Source organism: Bufo bufo, chromosome 6 (assembly GCF_905171765.1).
Source record: "Bufo bufo chromosome 6, aBufBuf1.1, whole genome shotgun sequence".
NCBI classification, from domain to species: domain Eukaryota; kingdom Metazoa; phylum Chordata; class Amphibia; order Anura; family Bufonidae; genus Bufo; species Bufo bufo.
This window is the reverse complement of record NC_053394.1, coordinates 433,347,419-433,369,086: the sequence shown is the minus strand read 5'-3', so window position 1 is coordinate 433,369,086 and position 21,668 is coordinate 433,347,419. Positions and strand designations below refer to the sequence as shown.

The following is a 21,668-nucleotide window of genomic DNA, read 5'->3' as shown; positions in this document are numbered from 1 at the left end:
GTTATACCAGCATGGTCCATATCACTATATACAAGAAGATGTATAACTTATACCAGCCGTACATATATAATTATATACAGGAGATGCCCAGGTTATACCAGCATGGTCCATATCACTATATACCAGAAGATGTATAACTTATACCAGCTGTACATATATAATGATATACAGGAGATACCCAGGTTATACCAGCATGCTCCATATCACTATATACAAGAATATGTATAACTTATACCAGCTGTACATATATAATTATATACAGGAGATGCCCAGGTTATACCAGCATGGTCCTTATCACTATATACAAGAAGATGTATAACTTATACCAGCTGTACATATATAATTATATACAGGAGATGCCCAGGTTATACCAGCATGGTCCTTATCACTATATACAAGAAGATGTATAACATATACCAGCTGTACATATATAATGATATACAGGAGATACCCAGGTTATACCAGCATGCTCCATATCACTATATACAAGAATATGTATAACTTATACCAGCTGTACATATATAATTATATACAGGAGATGCCCAGGTTATACCAGCATGGTCCTTATCACTATATACAAGAAGATGTATAACTTATACCAGCTGTACATATATAATTATATACAGGAGATGCCCAGGTTATACCAGCATGGTCCTTATCACTATATACAAGAAGATGTATAACTTATACCAGCTGTACATATATAATTATATACAGGAGATGCCCAGGTTATACCAGCATGCTCCATATCACTATATACAAGAAGATGTATAACTTATACCAGCTGTACATATATAATTATATACTGGAGATGCCCAGGTTATACCAGCATGGTCCATATCACTGTATACAAGAAGATGTATAACTTATACCAGCTGTACATATATAATTATATACAGGAGATACCCAGGTTATACCAGCATGCTCCATATCACTATATACAAGAAGATGTATAACTTATACCAGCTGTACATATACAATTATATACAGGAGATACCCAGGTTATACCAGCATGGTCTATATATCACTATGTACAAGAAGATGTATAACTTATACCAGCTGTACATATATAATTATATACTGGAGATACCCAGGTTATACCAGCATGGTCTATATATCACTATGTACAAGAAGATGTATAACTTATACCAGCTGTACATATATAATTATATACAGGAGATGCCCAGGTTATACCAGCAAGGTCCATATCACTATATACAAGAAGATGTATAACTTATACCGACTACATATATAATTATATACAGGAGATACCCAGGTTATACCAGCATGGTCCTTATCACTATATACAAGAAGATGTATAACTTATACCAGCTGTACATATATAATTATATACAGGAGATGCCCAGGTTATACCAGCATGCTCCATATCATTATATACAAGAAGATGTATAACTTATACCAGCTGTACATATATAATTATATACAGGAGATACCCAGGTTATACCAGCATGGTCCTTATCACTATATACAAGAAGATGTATAACATATACCAGCTGTACATATATAATGATATACAGGAGATACCCAGGTTATACCAGCATGCTCCATATCACTATATACAAGAATATGTATAACTTATACCAGCTGTACATATATAATTATATACAGGAGATGCCCAGGTTATACCAGCATGGTCCTTATCACTATATACAAGAAGATGTATAACTTATACCAGCTGTACATATATAATTATATACAGGAGATGCCCAGGTTATACCAGCATGGTCCTTATCACTATATACAAGAAGATGTATAACATATACCAGCTGTACATATATAATTATATACAGGAGATACCCAGGTTATACCAGCATGCTCCATATCACTATATACAAGAAGATGTATAACTTATACCAGCTGTACATATATAATTATATACTGGAGATGCCCAGGTTATACCAGCATGGTCCATATCACTGTATACAAGAAGATGTATAACTTATACCAGCTGTACATATATAATTATATACAGGAGATACCCAGGTTATACCAGCATGCTCCATATCACTATATACAAGAAGATGTATAACTTATACCAGCTGTACATATACAATTATATACAGGAGATACCCAGGTTATACCAGTATGGTCTATATATCACTATGTACAAGAAGATGTATAACTTATACCAGCTGTACATATATAATTATATACTGGAGATACCCAGGTTATACCAGCATGGTCTATATATCACTATGTACAAGAAGATGTATAACTTATACCAGCTGTACATATATAATTATATACAGGAGATGCCCAGGTTATACCAGCAAGGTCCATATCACTATATACAAGAAGATGTATAACTTATACCGACTACATATATAATTATATACAGGAGATGCCCAGGTTATACCAGCATGGTCCTTATCACTATATACAAGAAGATGTATAACTTATACGAGCTGTACATATATAATTATATACAGGAGATGCCCAGGTTATATCATCAGCATTGTCTGTATCACTTTATACAAGAAGATGTATAACTTATACCGACTACATATATAATTATATACAGGAGATACCCAGGCTATACCAGCATGGTCCATATCACTATATACAAGAAGATGTATAACTTATACCAGCTGTACATATATAATTATATACAGGAGATGCCCAGGTTATACCAGCATGATCCATATCACTATATACAAGAAGATGTATAACTTATACCAGCTGTACATATATAATTATATACAGGAGATACCCAGGTTATACCAGCATGGTCCATATCACTATATACAAGAAGATGTATAACTTATACCAGCTGTACATATATAATTATATACAGGAGATACCCAGGTTATACAAGCATGCTCCATATCACTATATACAAGAAGATTTATAACTTATACCAGCTGTACATATATAATTATATACAGGAGATGCCCAGGTTATACCATCATGCTCCATATTACTGTATACAAGAGGATGTATAACTTATACCAGCTGTACATATATAATTATATACAGGAGATACCCAGGTTATACCTGCATGGTCCATATCACTATATACAAGAAGATGTATAACTTATACCAGCTGTACATATATAATTATATACAGGAGATACCCAGGTTATACCAGCATGGTCCATATCACTATATACAAGAAGATGTATAACTTATACCAGCTGTACATATATAATTATATACAGGAGATACCCAGGTTATACCAGCATGGTCCATATCACTATATACAAGAAGATGTATAACTTATACCAGCTGTACATATATAATTATATACAGGAGATTCCCAGGTTATACCAGCATGGTCCATATCACTATATACAAGAAGATGTATAACTTATACCAGCTGTACATATATAATTATATACAGGAGATACCCAGGTTATACCAGCATGGTCCTTATCACTATATACAAGAAGATGTATAACATATACCAGCTGTACATATATAATTATATACAGGAGATACCCAGGTTATACCAGCATGCTCCATATCACTATATACAAGAAGATGTATAACTTATACCAGCTGTACATATATAATTATATACTGGAGATGCCCAGGTTATACCAGCATGGTCCATATCACTGTATACAAGAAGATGTATAACTTATACCAGCTGTACATATATAATTATATACAGGAGATACCCAGGTTATACCAGCATGCTCCATATCACTATATACAAGAAGATGTATAACTTATACCAGCTGTACATATACAATTATATACAGGAGATACCCAGGTTATACCAGTATGGTCTATATATCACTATGTACAAGAAGATGTATAACTTATACCAGCTGTACATATATAATTATATACTGGAGATACCCAGGTTATACCAGCATGGTCTATATATCACTATGTACAAGAAGATGTATAACTTATACCAGCTGTACATATATAATTATATACAGGAGATGCCCAGGTTATACCAGCAAGGTCCATATCACTATATACAAGAAGATGTATAACTTATACCGACTACATATATAATTATATACAGGAGATGCCCAGGTTATACCAGCATGGTCCATATCACTATATACAAGAAGATGTATAACTTATACCAGCTGTACATATATAATTATATACAGGAGATTCCCAGGTTATACCAGCATGGTCCATATCACTATATACAAGAAGATGTATAACTTATACCAGCTGTACATATATAATTATATACAGGAGATACCCAGGTTATACCAGCATGGTCCTTATCACTATATACAAGAAGATGTATAACATATACCAGCTGTACATATATAATTATATACAGGAGATACCCAGGTTATACCAGCATGCTCCATATCACTATATACAAGAAGATGTATAACTTATACCAGCTGTACATATATAATTATATACTGGAGATGCCCAGGTTATACCAGCATGGTCCATATCACTGTATACAAGAAGATGTATAACTTATACCAGCTGTACATATATAATTATATACAGGAGATACCCAGGTTATACCAGCATGCTCCATATCACTATATACAAGAAGATGTATAACTTATACCAGCTGTACATATACAATTATATACAGGAGATACCCAGGTTATACCAGTATGGTCTATATATCACTATGTACAAGAAGATGTATAACTTATACCAGCTGTACATATATAATTATATACTGGAGATACCCAGGTTATACCAGCATGGTCTATATATCACTATGTACAAGAAGATGTATAACTTATACCAGCTGTACATATATAATTATATACAGGAGATGCCCAGGTTATACCAGCAAGGTCCATATCACTATATACAAGAAGATGTATAACTTATACCGACTACATATATAATTATATACAGGAGATGCCCAGGTTATACCAGCATGGTCCTTATCACTATATACAAGAAGATGTATAACTTATACGAGCTGTACATATATAATTATATACAGGAGATGCCCAGGTTATATCATCAGCATTGTCTGTATCACTTTATACAAGAAGATGTATAACTTATACCGACTACATATATAATTATATACAGGAGATACCCAGGCTATACCAGCATGGTCCATATCACTATATACAAGAAGATGTATAACTTATACCAGCTGTACATATATAATTATATACAGGAGATGCCCAGGTTATACCAGCATGATCCATATCACTATATACAAGAAGATGTATAACTTATACCAGCTGTACATATATAATTATATACAGGAGATACCCAGGTTATACCAGCATGGTCCATATCACTATATACAAGAAGATGTATAACTTATACCAGCTGTACATATATAATTATATACAGGAGATACCCAGGTTATACAAGCATGCTCCATATCACTATATACAAGAAGATTTATAACTTATACCAGCTGTACATATATAATTATATACAGGAGATGCCCAGGTTATACCATCATGCTCCATATTACTGTATACAAGAGGATGTATAACTTATACCAGCTGTACATATATAATTATATACAGGAGATACCCAGGTTATACCTGCATGGTCCATATCACTATATACAAGAAGATGTATAACTTATACCAGCTGTACATATATAATTATATACAGGAGATACCCAGGTTATACCAGCATGGTCCATATCACTATATACAAGAAGATGTATAACTTATACCAGCTGTACATATATAATTATATACAGGAGATACCCAGGTTATACCAGCATGGTCCATATCACTATATACAAGAAGATGTATAACTTATACCAGCTGTACATATATAATTATATACAGGAGATACCCAGGTTATACCAGCATGGTCCATATCACTATATACACTGCTCAAAAAAATAAAGGGAACACAAAAATAACACATCCTAGATCTGAATTAATTAAATATTCTTCTGAAATACTTTGTTCTTTACATAGTTGAATGTGCTGACAACAAAATCACACAAAAAAAAAAAAAAATGGAAATCAAATTTTTCAACCCATGGAGGTCTGGATTTGGAGTCACCCTCAAAATTAAAGTGGAAAAACACACTACAGGCTGATCCAACTTTGATGTAATGTCCTTAAAACAAGTCAAAATGAGGCTCAGTAGTGTGTGTGGCCTCCACGTGCCTGTATGACCTCCCTACAATGCCTGTGCATGCTCCTGATGAGGTGGCGGACGGTCTCCTGAGGGATCTCCTCCCAGACCTGGACTAAAGCATCTGCCAACTCCTGGACAGTCTGTGGTGCAACGTGACGTTGGTGGATAGAGCGAGACATGATGTCCCAGATGTGCTCAATTGGATTCAGGTCTGGGGAACGGGCGGGCCAGTCCATAGCATCAATGCCTTCGTCTTGCAGGAACTGCTGACACACTCCAGCCACATGAGGTCTAGCATTGTCTTGCATTAGGAGGAACCCAGGGCCAACCGCACCAGCATATGGTCTCACAAGGGGTCTCAGGATCTCCTCTCGGTACCTAATGGCAGTCAGGCTACCTCTGGCGAGCACATGGAGGGCTGTGCGGCCCTCCAAAGAAATGCCACCCCACACCATTACTGACCCAATGCCAAACCGGTCATGCTGGAGGATGTTGCAGGCAGCAGAACGTTCTCCACGGCGTCTCCAGACTCTGTCACGTCTGTCACATGTGCTCAGTGTGAACCTGCTTTCATCTGTGAAGAGCACAGGGCGCCAGTGGCGAATTTGCCAATCTTGGTGTTCTCTGGCAAATGCCAAACGTCCTGCACGGTGTTGGGCTGTAAGCACAACCCCCACCTGTGGACGTCGGGCCCTCATATCACCCTCATGGAGTCTGTTTCTGACCATTTGAGCAGACACATGCACATTTGTGGCCTGCTGGAGGTCATTTTGCAGGGCTCTGGCAGTGCTCCTCCTGTTCCTCCTTGCACAAAGGCGGAGGTAGCTGTCCTGCTGCTGGGTTGTTGCCCTCCTACGGCCTCCTCCACGTCTCCTGATGTACTGGCCTGTCTCCTGGTAGCGCCTCCATGCTCTGGACACTACGCTGACAGACACAGCAAACCTTCTTACCACAGCTCGCATTGATCCTGGATAAGCTGCACTACCTGAGCCACTTGTGTGGGTTGTAGACTCCGTCTCATGCTACCACTAGAGTGAAAGCACCGCCAGCATTCAAAAGTGACCAAAACATCAGCCAGGAAGCATAGGAACTAAGAAATGGTCTGTTGTCACCACCTGCAGAGCCACTCCTTTATTAGGGGTGTCTTGCTAATTGCCTATAATTTCCACCTGTTGTCTATCCCATTTGCACAACAGCATGTGACATTGATTGTCACTCAGTGTTGCTTCCTAAGTGGACAGTTTGATTTTACAGAAGTGTGATTGACTTGGAGTTACATTGTGTTGTTTAAGTGTTCCCTTTATTTTTTTGAGCAGTGTACAAGAAGATGTATAACCAGCTATACATATATAACTATATACAGGAGATACCCAGGTTATATCAGCATACAGTATATGCAGACATATTTGATGTGTCGCTGTAGATATATAAATCTCTGACGTTCACATCTTCTGTAGTTTATAAAATACATGTTGGTGGGGCGTGTCCGCTTCTCTCTGCAGGAGATTCAAGGATTCATCAGAACCCATTGGCCTCATATTGTCTTACTATAATGGAGCTATATTAGTACTGGGAGCACTATAGAGGGGAGTTATTACTACTGGGAGCACTATAGAGGGGAGTTATTACTACTGGGAGCACTATAGAGGAGAGTTATTACTATTGGGAGCAATATAAAGGGGAATTATTACTACTGTGAGCACTATAGTGGGGAGTTATTACTATTGGGAGCAATATAAACTATATACAATAGCTATTTGCATCTTCTTGTATATAATTATACATCTTCTTGTATATAATTTGCAGGCCGCAGCACGGGCACGGGTCACACACGTTCGTGTGAGCTCGGCCTAACACTGATACTAACCCTAATCCTAATACTGACCATAACGCACTTACTCTTAAACCTCAACCTTAATCCCTAACCCACACAGCCACATTTGGACTAAAGGAAGCACTTAAACGCTTTTCTTATATAGCCTAGAACCACCTGACTATCGGCGACATGTGAGCAATGACATCACAACAGGCCTCCTTTTACACACTAGATTCTAGCTTCTACCAGAACTGCAGAAGAAGCTCTTCCTCTCCAGCTTCAGCCTCACTGCTTCTATCCTTCAAGTCCCCAAAAGTGGTGAGACATATGGGGACTATACTGCTGCCAGTGGGGGTATGGGTTTATAGGGGACAATACTGCTGTCAGGGAATCTTGCAGATTGGATCTCCAGCTGTCAGGGTCCCTGAGGAAAAGACAGCACTAGGCTTGAGAAAGTAAAGCATCACACACTGAATTTTATATGACAAAACTTACATTAATGAAGATGTTCAACTGCAACATCAGGTGCTTGCTCGCAGAAGAATCTCCCACACATCCATTTGGATGAAGTCCTACAGGGTAGGAACTTATACATGATGGCCCACATGACCTGTGTTCATCTCAGTGAGTACTTTTTGTATTATTTCCCTCTATTACGTAAAAATAATTAGCCAAGTTTCTTGTGGCATCCTCCTAGAGTCATCAGGTTTCCTTGAAGGACATGTTCATGAGATATCTGCCATAAATTTATGTTTCTGGCAAGTAGTCGCTGCTCAGCGTTGCCAGGAATAGACCTTGAGAGTCATTTTCCGTAGTAGTGAAAAAGGAGAACCTGTGATGTTGTACAGTGACGCTCTCTTCTTACGAAATTGGACCAAATGCCCAGGAACTAGTGCATTTCCTGTTGTCCTTAACTGTATTCCTTAGCAGAAGCAGGACAAGAAGAAGATATGGTGACATCACTGGTTCATAATACTGTCCATCAGGACTGGAGTGGAAACAGAACAGCTCAGCTTACCAATAAAGAAGACTTGCATGGCAAGGGTTATAAATCTTGAGGAACATGGGCAAGAAAAGAAATGATTCAACCTTTTAGGTCTAGCCATAAGAACAACAAACCAGATGGGAATGTCGGATGCATTTCAGGTCTCCTGATCCTTACTCATAGTGAATGTTTGAGAAGTCTGCTGTACTATTTATCTTGTCGAAGAAGATACATACATAGAGGTGAAGGTTCAATAGCTACTAGACTGTTAACCACCTGAGACTAGTACACCTGGTGCTTGCTTTTCCTTTTCGCAATCCTTGGGTTGACCACCGGTTGTCAACATTGTAGGATCTTGTGGAGAGAAGATTGCTACTCGAGTCCCCCCAACCAATGAAAATAAGGAATGGAGCCAATCTGATCGGGGGCCCGCTTTCTCCATGGGCCCTACAGTAGGCCCCATAAACTAGAAACACTAGTCCAAAAGATGCTCTTGTTAGCCTTTTACATGGGCGACAGCTGCTGGATGACAACCCCTAATGGCTTCTATTACAATACAAAAATGTTGAAGTCTGCTGCTGCAACAATCAGAGTGGCACAGACCAGGCTACGGATGTTGTGTCTAAGGAGTCCTTGGCCTCAATACTCCAGAGATGGTTACATGTCCCATGAAACCATCAGAGCATTTTGGCTCTGACTCTTGCCCTCATCTACTAACTTTACTCAAGTAAATGAGAGATTTACATGTTGTGACCATAGAGCTGCTATATGGCCTTTTGACAGAGTGGGGCTGAGTCCTGGTTAGTCCCACAATTTTGCTATTAGGTGGTGGGAACCTGTATAGGACCCTTTATTAAATTTACCTGTAGGGGGTCCAAGTAGTGAACAAACATCAGGCCCTTCTGTTCTGGGTGCCAAGGAACATAATTTAATCTTTCCATGAGCCCCCCTCACTCCTGTGTCTGTTGTCTAACAATTTTAGTGATAATTGACACCTACACACCATATGGTCTCCTATCAGACTTGATATTCACGATTGTCAAATAAGGTCATTGGTCCACCATAAGCAATTACAACCATCCTAGAGACCATGAAACACATACAAAACCATTGTAGATGATGCTGTGGTTACACTGCAAAGATCCATGACTATCAACAGAGACTTATGCAGGCCATACATAAAGGACAATTGTTGGATTAACAGCTCTTTTGCCCAAAGGCCTTCTCATTCTACCTCCCTATAATTCATGCCTGGTTGAGAAGACAAGTTTGGGCAGAACAGACTAAGTCAATATCAGATTAGAGGAGTGTATATAAAGGTGTTGTGTGCCATTGGGGCAAGCCAATTAGTCATTCTATAGCATTAGTGAAGTTTTTTTCAAAACGGGGCTAGTGAATATTTGTCCCTGGAGAAAGAAAGCCTGATCCCACAAGGAAAAAAAGGGTCAAGCTTATTGAAATCTAACATGCCGACAGTGTCCAACCAACCCTTAGAACGTCTGCCTCTGATGAACTGTCAATAGGTGGGTACCAAAGGTCCCCTTATTATGGGACTTCCAGGCATCTTGGTTAAAATGCAGTGACCTGGTCATGTGAGTGAAGTTTTTAACTGTCCCAGGCTCAGATTAGGCACTGATGGAGACTAGTCTACATGATAGGGCGTCTCGAGCATCCATGATTAGTAACCAAATCAAATCCGTACCATGAAAGACAAAAACATTCATATCCAAGACATAAAAAATTTATCACTGCTTCAGTGTAAGAGCGGGAGTAGAAGATAAGCTCCAGTCTTCTGCAGTACCACTTGGTGCCTCCTCTAAGTGTCTCCAATGGAAGTTCCTGGGTGATTAAGATCGTTATTAGCTCTGCCGTATGTTTATAATCCGGACATGTTCTGCTCTTTGGTGCCTGGTGTAGCAGCGAGCACAGAAATTCTATCTGACCTTTTGTTAGTAAATACTGTTTCCCCTCCAATCACGGCTGACGTCTTACCACCCGCAATGAAGCATTTTTGCTTTGGAAAGCTTGCCAGATATCACATCTCTAAGTAGTCTGCTTATGCGTCTTCTCTATCTGCCCCATCTTGGATCTTACTTAACCCTCCAGCTACTAGACCTTTAACATGAATCCCACAACTGGTAATTCATCTAGTGATGCCTTATTGTACATAGGTTTGAAACTGGAAAAAGGTCCATGAGGCTCAAACTTAAAGAAGCACGCCAACTATTATATTATTTAGCCTATATAGTGCTGTATACGCTATTACTGACGAATAAAGTAGGGTTCATGTGTACGCCTTTTATGGATTGCCTTTTATGGATTGCGTACCACTTGGCTCATTCTTCCACTCTGTTATGGTTCCCTTTATGTAGCATACATTTCTCTCCATGCCTTTGGCTTTGTAAAGACAGAGGTGGAGGATTCTCATCACACTGCACTTGATCTGCCTATCTAAAGGCATGTGCTAAACTGCTGGTACCAAAATCACACTGCAGGGTATTTCTACAATATGTGATGTAGCTTCAGCCTGTCTCCCCTGCCTCCTGCTTGTGATAAATGATTTCCAACCTTCTCTTACAAGAAGGAGGCAAGGAAGAGCAGTGTGAAGCTGCATCTCAAAGAATACACCTTCTAAATTTCTCTTTGCCTTACATTGCATCCTGATGTGTTGATGGTGCCTCACCTATCTCCTCTGACTTACTGTATTACGGAAGTCACATGACTTTTTATGTCTATGGCCATCTCCACCACAGGGATGATAACACGTGTAGTGACTGCTTCCTGTGCTCTCTTAAGAACCTATACCAAAAGTGCCTGAGATAAATATCACGGAGGACCAATGTGTCATTGGATCCACTATCCACTTCGATAATCAATTCAGCCACTGGAGGAGGATGATGTTCATACTCAGGCTACTAGGTAGAAGAAAGGTACATGGACAAAAGACCAAAGACCAGGACAATGGCAAAAGTAGACAATATAAAGTAAAACAATGGGACCTCCACCACAACATACACTTTGATCTCTCATGATGTAATGTCCAATGACCCCCACACCACATTCTGTGGACATCCATAACAAATGACCTGATCTGAGAGGCCAAACCCAACAATGAACACTGGAATCTCCTTCCCAACATAGAAACTCAACAGCTCCCTCAGAAACTACTGACAACAGAGCTGTGTACGTGATGACCGCAGACTGGTGCAGAAATGTGATGAGATGAGACCAGACAGTCCAGGACACAAAGGTCAAGTTATTATAGTGTTATTATTACTAAGGAGACAACACGGATATACATGAAGGTCCAACTAACACATCTAATCTAATGCATAGAGACAGAATTATACATGATCTTCTACAGGACGGCGTAAAAACAGATGTAATATTCTTGTACATTTGGGGCACTATTACAGTAGTTATATTCTTGTACATAGGAGCAGTATTATAGTAGTTATATTCTTGTACATAGGAGCAGTATTATAGTAGTTATATTCTTGTACATAGGAGCAGTTTTATAGTAGTTATATTCTTGTACATAGGAGGCAGTATTATAGTAGATATATTCCTGTACATAGGAGCAGTATTATAGTAGTTATATTCTTGTACATAGGAGCAGTATTACAGTAGTTATATTCTTGTACATAGGAGGCAGTATTATAGTAGTTATATACTTGTACATAGGAGCAGTATTATAGTAGTTATATTCCTGTACATAGGAGCAGTATTATAGTAGTTATATTCTTGTACATAGGAGGCAGTATTATAGTAGTTATATTCTTGTACATAGGAGGCAGTATTATAGTAGTTATATTCTTGTACATAGGGGGCAGTATTATAGTAGTTATATTCTTGTACATAGGAGCAGTTTTATAGTAGTTATATTCTTGCACATAGGAGCAGTATTATAGTAGTTATATTCTTGTACATAGGAGCAGTATTATAGTAGTTATATTCTTGCACATAGGAGGCAGTATTATAGCAGTTATATTCTTGTACATAGGAGCAGTATTATAGTAGTTATATTCTTGTACATAGGAGCAGTATTATAGTAGTTATATTCTTGTATGTAGGAGGCAGTATTATAGTAGTTATATTCTTGTACATAGGAGCAGTATTACAGTAGTTATATTCTTGTACATAGGAAGCAGTATTATAGTAATTTTATTCTTGTACATAGGAGGTAATATTATAGTAGTTATATTCTTGTACATAGGAGGCAGTATTATAGTAGTTATATTCTTGTACATAGGAGGTAGTATTATAGAAGTTATATTTTTGTACATAGGAGGCAGTATAATAGTAATTATATTCTTGTACATAGGAGGCAGTATTATAGTAGTTATATTCTTGTATATAGAGGCAATATTATAGTAGTTATATTCTTGTACATAGGAGGCAGTATTATAGTAGTTATATTCTTGTATATAGAGGCATTATTATAGTAGTTATATTCTTGTACATAGGAGGCAGTATTATAGTAGTTATATTCTTGTACATAGGAGCAGTATTATAGCAGTTACATTCTTGCACATAGGAGGCAGTATTATAGTAGTTATATTCTTGTACATAGGAGCAGTATTATAGTAGTTATATTCTTGTACATAGGAGCAGAATTATAGTAGTTATATTCTTGTACATAGGAGGCAGTATAATAGTAATTATATTCTTGTACACAGGAGCAGTATTATAGTAGTTATATTCCTGTACATAGGAGGCAGTATTATAGTAGTTATATTCTTGTACATAGGAGCAGTATTATAGTAGGTATATTCTTGTACATAGGAGCAGTATTATAGTAGTTATATTCTTGTACATAGGAGGCAGTATTATAGTAGTTATATTCTTGTACATAGGAGCAGTATTATAGTAGTTATATTCTTGTACATAGGAGCAGTATTATAGTAGTTATATTCTTGTACATAGGAGCAGTATTATAGTAGTTATATTCTTGTACATAGGAGCAGTATTATAGTAGTTATATTCTTGTACATAGGAGCAGTATTATAGTAGATATATTCTTGTACATAGGAGGCAGTATTATAGTAGTTATATTCTTGTACATAGGAGCAGTATTATAGTAGTACTATTCTTGTACATAGGAGGCAGTATTATAGTAGTTATATTCTTGTACATTGGAGCAGTATTATAGTAGTTATATTCTTGTACATAGGAGGCAGTATTATAGTAGTTATATTCTTGTACATAGGAGCAGTATTATAGTAGTTATATTCTTGTACATAGGAGCAGTATTATAGTAGTTATATTCTTGTACATAGGAGCAGTATTATAGTAGATATATTCTTGTACATAGGAGGCAGTATTATAGTAGTTATATTCTTGTACATAGGAGCAGTATTATAGTAGTACTATTCTTGTACATAGGAGGCAGTATTATAGTAGTTATATTCTTGTACATTGGAGCAGTATTATAGTAGTTATATTCTTGTACATAGGAGGCAGTATTATAGTAGTTATATTCTTGTACATAGGAGCAGTATTATAGTAGTTATATTTTTGTACGTAGGAGGCAATATTATAGTAGTTATATTCCTGTACATAGGAGGCAGTATTATAGTAGTTATATTCTTGTACATAGGAGGCAGTATTATAGTAGTTATATTCTTGTACATATCAGTATTATAGTAGTTATATTCTTGTACATAGGAGCATCATTATTGTAGCTATATTCACTTTGGTTAAATATGTACAGTGCTCCACAATCTATGATGGGTTAATCTTCCTCCAGGGGCAGGTGCTTTATTTTCTATGAAATCTGTTTCTAATGTTTGCTGTAATTGGATGAGCTGATGTTGTAAAGAAAGATTCATTGATTCTTGTCATGAGGTATTTTTCATATTTCAGGATGGGGGGAGGAGGGTTGAGGCTTGGAATGATGGCAGGATTGTAATATATCACACTTAAGAATGCAGGCGGCAGAGTAGCTGCTCTGTTCTATACCGCTATAACCATCCAAAAGCAGATATCTTTATAAGGTAACACTCTGCACAGCTCGCCTTCTATCATATCACTGCTGATACTTTGTCACAATCATACACAATGCTTAGAATTTTAACCCCTTTAAAGGCGCTTAAGATTGACTTAAAATAACAGGTTGTCACAGCCCCGCCTCATTTTCTAACATCATAGTTATTTAAAGGTGTTTTCCACACAACGGGTCCCTATCACAGAATCCCACCAATTCCAAGGAGCCAATCCATTGCAAAATGAAAGGGCCATTCAACGCAGCCAAAATTTTCAATTTTATTGGGTTGTTTCATTACCAGTGGAGGATCCAGGAGTAAGATGAAGCTTTCCTGAGACTCCTCTAGATATATGTATGTGATCTTCTCACCCCCATCAACTGTATAGACGAGGTCCATCTATAGGATGAGCCTACTTGGGTTTGCCGATCACAATATGAACCCCATTGCATATCACACCACCAGAGTTGATCAGCCATTATTGTCTCTATCCAAAGGTGGAGAAGCCCCTTTAAAAAACACTGAAAAATATAATTGTCCGCACTATAATCGACACAAGGCTAAGCGGATTTCCATGTTTTCCTTGGTTGCCAAGAAATTCCAGGGAAGCCTTTTGCCTGAGAAGGTGCGTCCAGAGACATGTCATGTTCTCCATGGTCAGGGCTTAGAATATTCTCTAAATTACTTATAAATATATCAATATTCTTTTTATTTTTAGGGTACTTAAGGGTTCTTCCTAAAAAAAAAAACACTTTTGCCCCAGTTGCACGTAAATGTCAATATATGGCATAAACTAAATATGGTGGACAACATAGAACATCTCGACGGTTCACTTATAGGCCTAAATTAAACAAAAATGAAAACAATATCTGGGATTTTCCATTGCAAGGTGAACTCTCCCACATTTTCTGTTTTTTAAATGAATTTTTACATTTAGTTGTTTTTTTTAATGAATTTTCTTTAAGACAAATTCAATATTGGGTTGATGGAATTTTTGAAAGGATGACAGAGAAGAACTTGGCCCGTCACATCAACATCTGCAGGATTTACCTACGTCGAAAAGAAAAAAAACACTTTACAGACCCCGAGTAACATCTGAAAAGAGAACAGTGAAAATCTTCCATATGGCTAATGTCAGCAGCTCATTTTTCATCTCCCAACACAAAACCAAAACATCTCTGACATTGAAACAAGGAGAGCGCTTCATGGATCCTCAGCTTGGCCGGGCAGACGGAGCAAGAAATGTTATCATCACAGCAAAGCAAAATAATGTTTGAAAAATGTTACGTAAACATGAAATATTCTATAAAAATTTAAGTAAAAATTCAAAAGTTCTAAATACAAATCAAATATATTTAAATAAATGTATCGAATTGTAATAGAAAGTATCAGCATTTTTATCATATTTAGCAAATCCTTTTCAATAGAAGATTAAAACTACGAAATTAAAATTTTAAACAAATGTGAAATCTATAAATTATTAAATTGTTAGTGTTCTCTTGTTAGTGTTAAAAACTTTTTACATAACATTTTCATCATCTAAAATGTAAAATGTAAATTGTCTATGTAACTATTAAAAATCTATACTATGATTAATCTGTACTATCTCTACTCTATGCAATTTTCTTTATTAAAAATTTTGTATTAAAAATAATCCAAGTTGGGGGGGGAGCAAAAAATCTTTGGAATTTTAATTAGACATTTATGTTAAGTCTTATCTTTTTTACAGGCGGCAGACACAGAAGGAATATACATCCTCTTTCATCTCATAAATAACCCTTTACCATTAAGTCGTATTTTTTGTTTAACAATAAACTATTTAAAAAATAAAATATTTTAAAATAATTTTTCAAAAATTGGAAACTCGAGTGAACACTTCCCCCTACCTGTTCCATGGGCAGCAGTATGATTAGGAGCAGCGCCGCCCTGTAGCACCTCTTCTTCGTTTCGCCGCTGAATCCTTCCATGGTTCCAAAATCAAAAATTTGCAATATTCCCTTGTGTGGTGAATATTTAACCCCGTCAGCGGCCGCGTTCCTCCTGGTGTTCTGTCCTACAGATGACACTTTTACAAGTATCCGGAATGTTCTCACAATAACAGGACCAGGGTGAGCGCATTCCTGGACTGGACACAAGTTTATAGAAGTTTTCTGGACGTGTGGGGAGATGCCGCCCCCGTGCACTCAGTCTGAGCCTCCAGACACTCGCTCGCCCTGTTCCTGTTCTCTACAGACTTTTATCCAATCAGAGCCCAGCACTGGGATTTCCCGTCAGGGTCTAAAAGTTCTTCAGTGACGCAACCAGAGCTAAAAACGTCAAAATTATTACCTGAAATAAGTGGGAGACAAATGTAGACACAGCACGGATGATGATAATGAGAGTCCGCACCGCCCAGTGTGAACCGATGACCGCACAACCACTGTCATCTGCACCTGAAATAATACAAAAACACTCAGGGGCACAGACTGAGACTTATATGGTGGAAGGAGCAGGGTCCTCACAGCAGCACAGAGGATTCCAGGAGAGGAGTGTGCTGATCTTGTGGAGGTCACAGGATGAGAGTTACATAGTGGAAGGAGCAGAGTCCTCCCAGCAGCACAGAGGATTTCAGGAGAGGAGTGTGCTGATCTTGTGGAGGTCACAGGATGAGAGTTACATAGTGGAAGGAGCAGGGTCCTCCCAGCAGCACAGAGGATTTCAGGAGAGGAGTGTGCTGATCTTGTGGAGGTCACAGGATGAGAGTTACATAGAGGAAGGAGCAGGGTCCTCCTAGCAGCACAGAGGATTTCAGGAGAGGAGTGTGCTGATCTTGTGGAGATCACAGGATGAGAGTTACATAGTGGAAGGAGCAGGGTCCTCCCAGCAGCACAGAGGATTTCAGGAGAGGAGTGTGCTGATCTTGTGGAGGTCACAGACTGAGAGTTACATAGTGGTAGGAGCAGGGTCCTCCCAGCAGCACAGAGGATTTCAGGAGAGGAGTGTGCTGAACTTGTGGAGGTCACAGAATGAGAGTTACATAGTGGAAGGAGCAGGGTCCTCCCAGCAGTACAGAGGATTTCAGGAGAGGAGTGTGCTGATCTTGTGGAGGTCACAGGCTGAGAGTTACATAGTGGAAGGAGCAGGGTCCTCCCAGCAGCACAGAGGATATCAGGAGAGGAGTGTGCTGATCTTGTGGAGGTCACAGACTGAGAGTTACATAGTGGAAGGAGCAGGGTCCTCCCAGCAGCACAGAGGATTTCAGGAGAGGAGTGTGCTGATCTTGTGGAGGTCACAGACTGAGAATTATTTGGTGGAAGGAGCAGGGTTCTCACAGCAGCACAGAGGATTCCAGGAGAGGAGTGTGCTGATCTTGTGGAGGTCACAGGATGAGAGTTACATAGTGGAAGGAGCAGGGTCCTCCCAGCAGCACAGAGGATATCAGGAGAGGAGTGTGCTGATCTTGTGGAGGTCACAGACTGAGAGTTACATAGTGGAAGGAGCAGGGTCCTCCGAGCAGCACAGAGGATTTCAGGAGAGGAGTGTGCTGATCTTGTGGAGGTCACAGACTGAGAGTTACATAGTGGAAGGAGAAGGGTCCTCCCAGCAGCACAGAATATTTCAGGAGAGGAGTGTGCTGATCTTGTGGAGTTCACAGACAGAGTTACATAGTGGAAGGAGCAGGGTCCTCCCAGCAGCACAGAGGATTTTCAGGAGAGGAGTGTACTGATCTTGTGGAGGTTACAGACTGAGAGTTACATAGTGGAAGGAGCAGGGTCCTCCCAGCAGCACAGAGGATTTCAGGAGAGGAGTGTGCTGATCTTGTGGAGGTCACAGGCTGAGAGTTACATAGTGTAAGGAACAGGGTCCTCCCAGCAGCACAGAGGATTTCAGGAGAGGAGTGTGCTGATCTTGTGGAGGTCACAGGCTGAGAGTTACATAGAGGAAGGAGCAGGGTCCTCCCAGCAGCACAGAGGATTTCAGGAGAGGAGTGTGCTGATCTTGTGGAGATCACAGGCTGAGAGTTACATAGTGGAAGGAACAGGGTCCTCCCAGCAGCACAGAGGATTTCAGGAGAGGAGTGTGCTGATCTTGTGGAGGTCAGAGGATGAGAGTTATATAGTGGAAGAAGCAGGGTCCTCCCAGCAGCACAGAGGATTTCAGGAGAGGAGTGTGCTGATCTTGTGGAGATCACAGGCTGAGAGTTACATAGTGGAAGGAACAGGGTCCTCCCAGCAGCACAGAGGATTTCAGGAGAGGAGTGTGCTGATCTTGTGGAGGTCACAGGATGAGAGTTACATAGTGGAAGGAACAGGGTCCTCCCAGCAGCACAGAGGATTTCAGGAGAGGAGTGTGCTGATCCTGTGGAGGTCACAGGCTGAGAGTTACATAGTGGAAGAAGCAGGGTGTTTCCATCAGTGCAGAGTATTTCAGTAAAGGAGAGTATTGGCTATACACATTTCTTTTACCTTAGTATATAGCGTATTGCGGACACGCAGGACACATACAATCTATCAGCGCTTGTACAGAGGTAATACTCTGCTCTGATTTATTGTCAGTGACATTTTGAGCGCGAGAACTGCAGACAATATCCGGTTCCAAGCCCAGAACAAGCAGAACTTTCCGTATAAATCACCGGTAGATACATTCCGGGCTGCTTTATGGTGCAGACACCAATGTCTGACTAGTAATGGTTGTATTATAGAGGACCAAACCATTGAAACAGGGGCAGAAGGGGGGCATTAATGAGCTCGTCTAGCCCCCTAAAAAGTACATTATAAATGAATTACAGATGCTCGGTGACTGGATATTTTCCAACAATGACTTCTTTTTACTGCATTTTAGGGGTTGTCGCCCAGTTAAGCCCCGGAATGCCAAGTCTGCATATTTATATAGAGATTTATATCCCCTTTGCTTCTTTATTTTGCTATTCTGCAAGTATGTCAGTCTTCACTGCATTTTTTATTCTATTCAGGAATATGAGGATGAACAGTGCTGTAGCGAGGTATCTACTGAGGGGGAGGAAGACAGTGCTGACCTGGTGGTCTGTAACTTCAGTTTTATATACATATGTAATATATGAGGGGTTCTGGGGGCTCCTGAATATCTTATACTGGTCCATCGCTTAATAAATGTATATAATCATCCTTCATTTTCATGAAATGTGAGGGCTGATCGAGGTCAGACCAGAGCAACATGCAGCAGATGGGGCAGATTTGCCGAGGACCTGTTCCTCATGGGCGTGCACCTGGGAGAAGCTCCTCACCTGATTTACATTATTAAGTGCTGTAATTAATATTTTCCAGGGTTAAGGGGGCGTTATACTTAGTTTTATCCTAAAAAAATATAGAAATGTATGGCTAAACCAGCAATGCTCTTAATTTACAATCTGAAGCTGAGAAGATGTTTGAGAGGAGGATCCATTAGACCCCTCCATAAATCCTATTTAAGAGAACCGTCTGCAGAAAAACATTAAATTATTATGGGCTTAAGGTGCTCATCATCGAACGTGAGCCTGAAGAATGGGTGCAGGAGGGGTGAATGGAGTCCATAAATTATAATGTGATGTCTAGAAACCACAAAATCCTGCAGGCTCCAGCCTGGGGTGAGGAGCACATTAACTATGGGACGTTCAGCTCGTCATTGAAGTTCTAGAAGAGTCTAGAACCCTGTCCCGATTGATGTCACCCTCTTAAGATATCGAGAAATCTAATCAGGGGAGGGGTTACTGGTTCTCATTGAGGAGATCCAGCTGGTGCATTGCGTCCTTCAGGCAATGCCCCATGGGAAAAGATATGCAAATGAGCTCTCCTCTAGATGGAAGAAACTGTCTCTAGCGCCACCTATCATGGATTAGTTTCTGGAATGTCTAACATCTCTAGTGACATTTGAAGACTCTAATGGGTCGGACATTGACTTGACCAGGTAGCTACCTAAAGGTGGCACTAGAGGGCCAATTTTCTTCCATCTGGAGGAAAGCTAATTTGCATAAAATATAGGCGCTCATACAAGTTTGGGGGAAATCAATTTTATCACAAGACACGGAGGCTCCTATTGCTATAACTTCCTTTACTGTTACCATAGCAGCAAAGAATGAACATGTCAATCACAAAAGAAAACCATAGTAACCGACTCCTCCCCACCATCCCAGCATATAATGGCTCCACACTCTGGGTTCATCCTCTTTCTTTGCTGCTGCCATGGCAGATAAGTACCCTCTATTATGTGTTTTAATATATGCTATTTTGCGTCTTAGGAGCATTGCCTTGCTGTTTGTTTTTGCCCCAGGTTTGCTTCCTGGTTCTGTTTTCCCTTAACACCTCGTTATTGCAGTCGTTTTTATTTATTCCTTTTTTCTGGACTGGTGCTTTTTGTCCACCTTTTCCCACTACCTGTCCCCTAATAGACCCATCTTTCGCTTCTGTTTCTCTGTCAGGGCTTACCGTGAGACGGTTCTGCTTCCCGGTCTTGCGCCCGTCTGGGCCGGCCGAAGTCTCGCGATTCACAAGATTTCGGCCGCCATCTTGGGCCTCCCTGTGTCTCCGTTCCGGCCGAGGTCTCGCGATCCACGAGACTTCGGCCGCCATCTTACGCCTCCCTGTTCTAGTATCCCTGCGATCTCGCAGGATTTTCAGCCGTTCTCTGCGGTTTCCTCAGTGGGATCTCGGTGTCTTGCACCGGAGCTTTCGCGCCCACCCCACGCTTCCCTCTGGGTTCCCCTGTGCCGATACTTCGGTGAGTGTGTACCCCTGCGCCCACTATCGCTTGTTCTATTCTATCAGGCCCTCATTAGTGTTTTTTCTTTTCTTTTTCTAGGTCTACTGTGTTATCCTTGGTGGTCTGGGGTGAATTACTCCTACCATCGCTCCACAGG

The 21,668-nt window shown here is 39.7% G+C and overlaps 1 protein-coding gene across 1 annotated transcript in view; it reads right to left on the bottom strand.

Moving 5' to 3' along the window:
• The window catches only part of GLP2R (glucagon like peptide 2 receptor), a 95,895-nt gene extending 79,131 nt beyond the window's left edge, over positions 1-16,764 (bottom strand). Inside the window, exon 1 of the mRNA XM_040437390.1 lies at positions 16,705-16,764. Coding sequence (XP_040293324.1) covers positions 16,705-16,713 — 9 coding nt within the window. The 5' untranslated portion in view covers positions 16,714-16,764. The remainder of the gene's footprint in view (positions 1-16,704) is intronic.
• Positions 16,765-21,668: the final 4,904 nt, after the last annotated feature.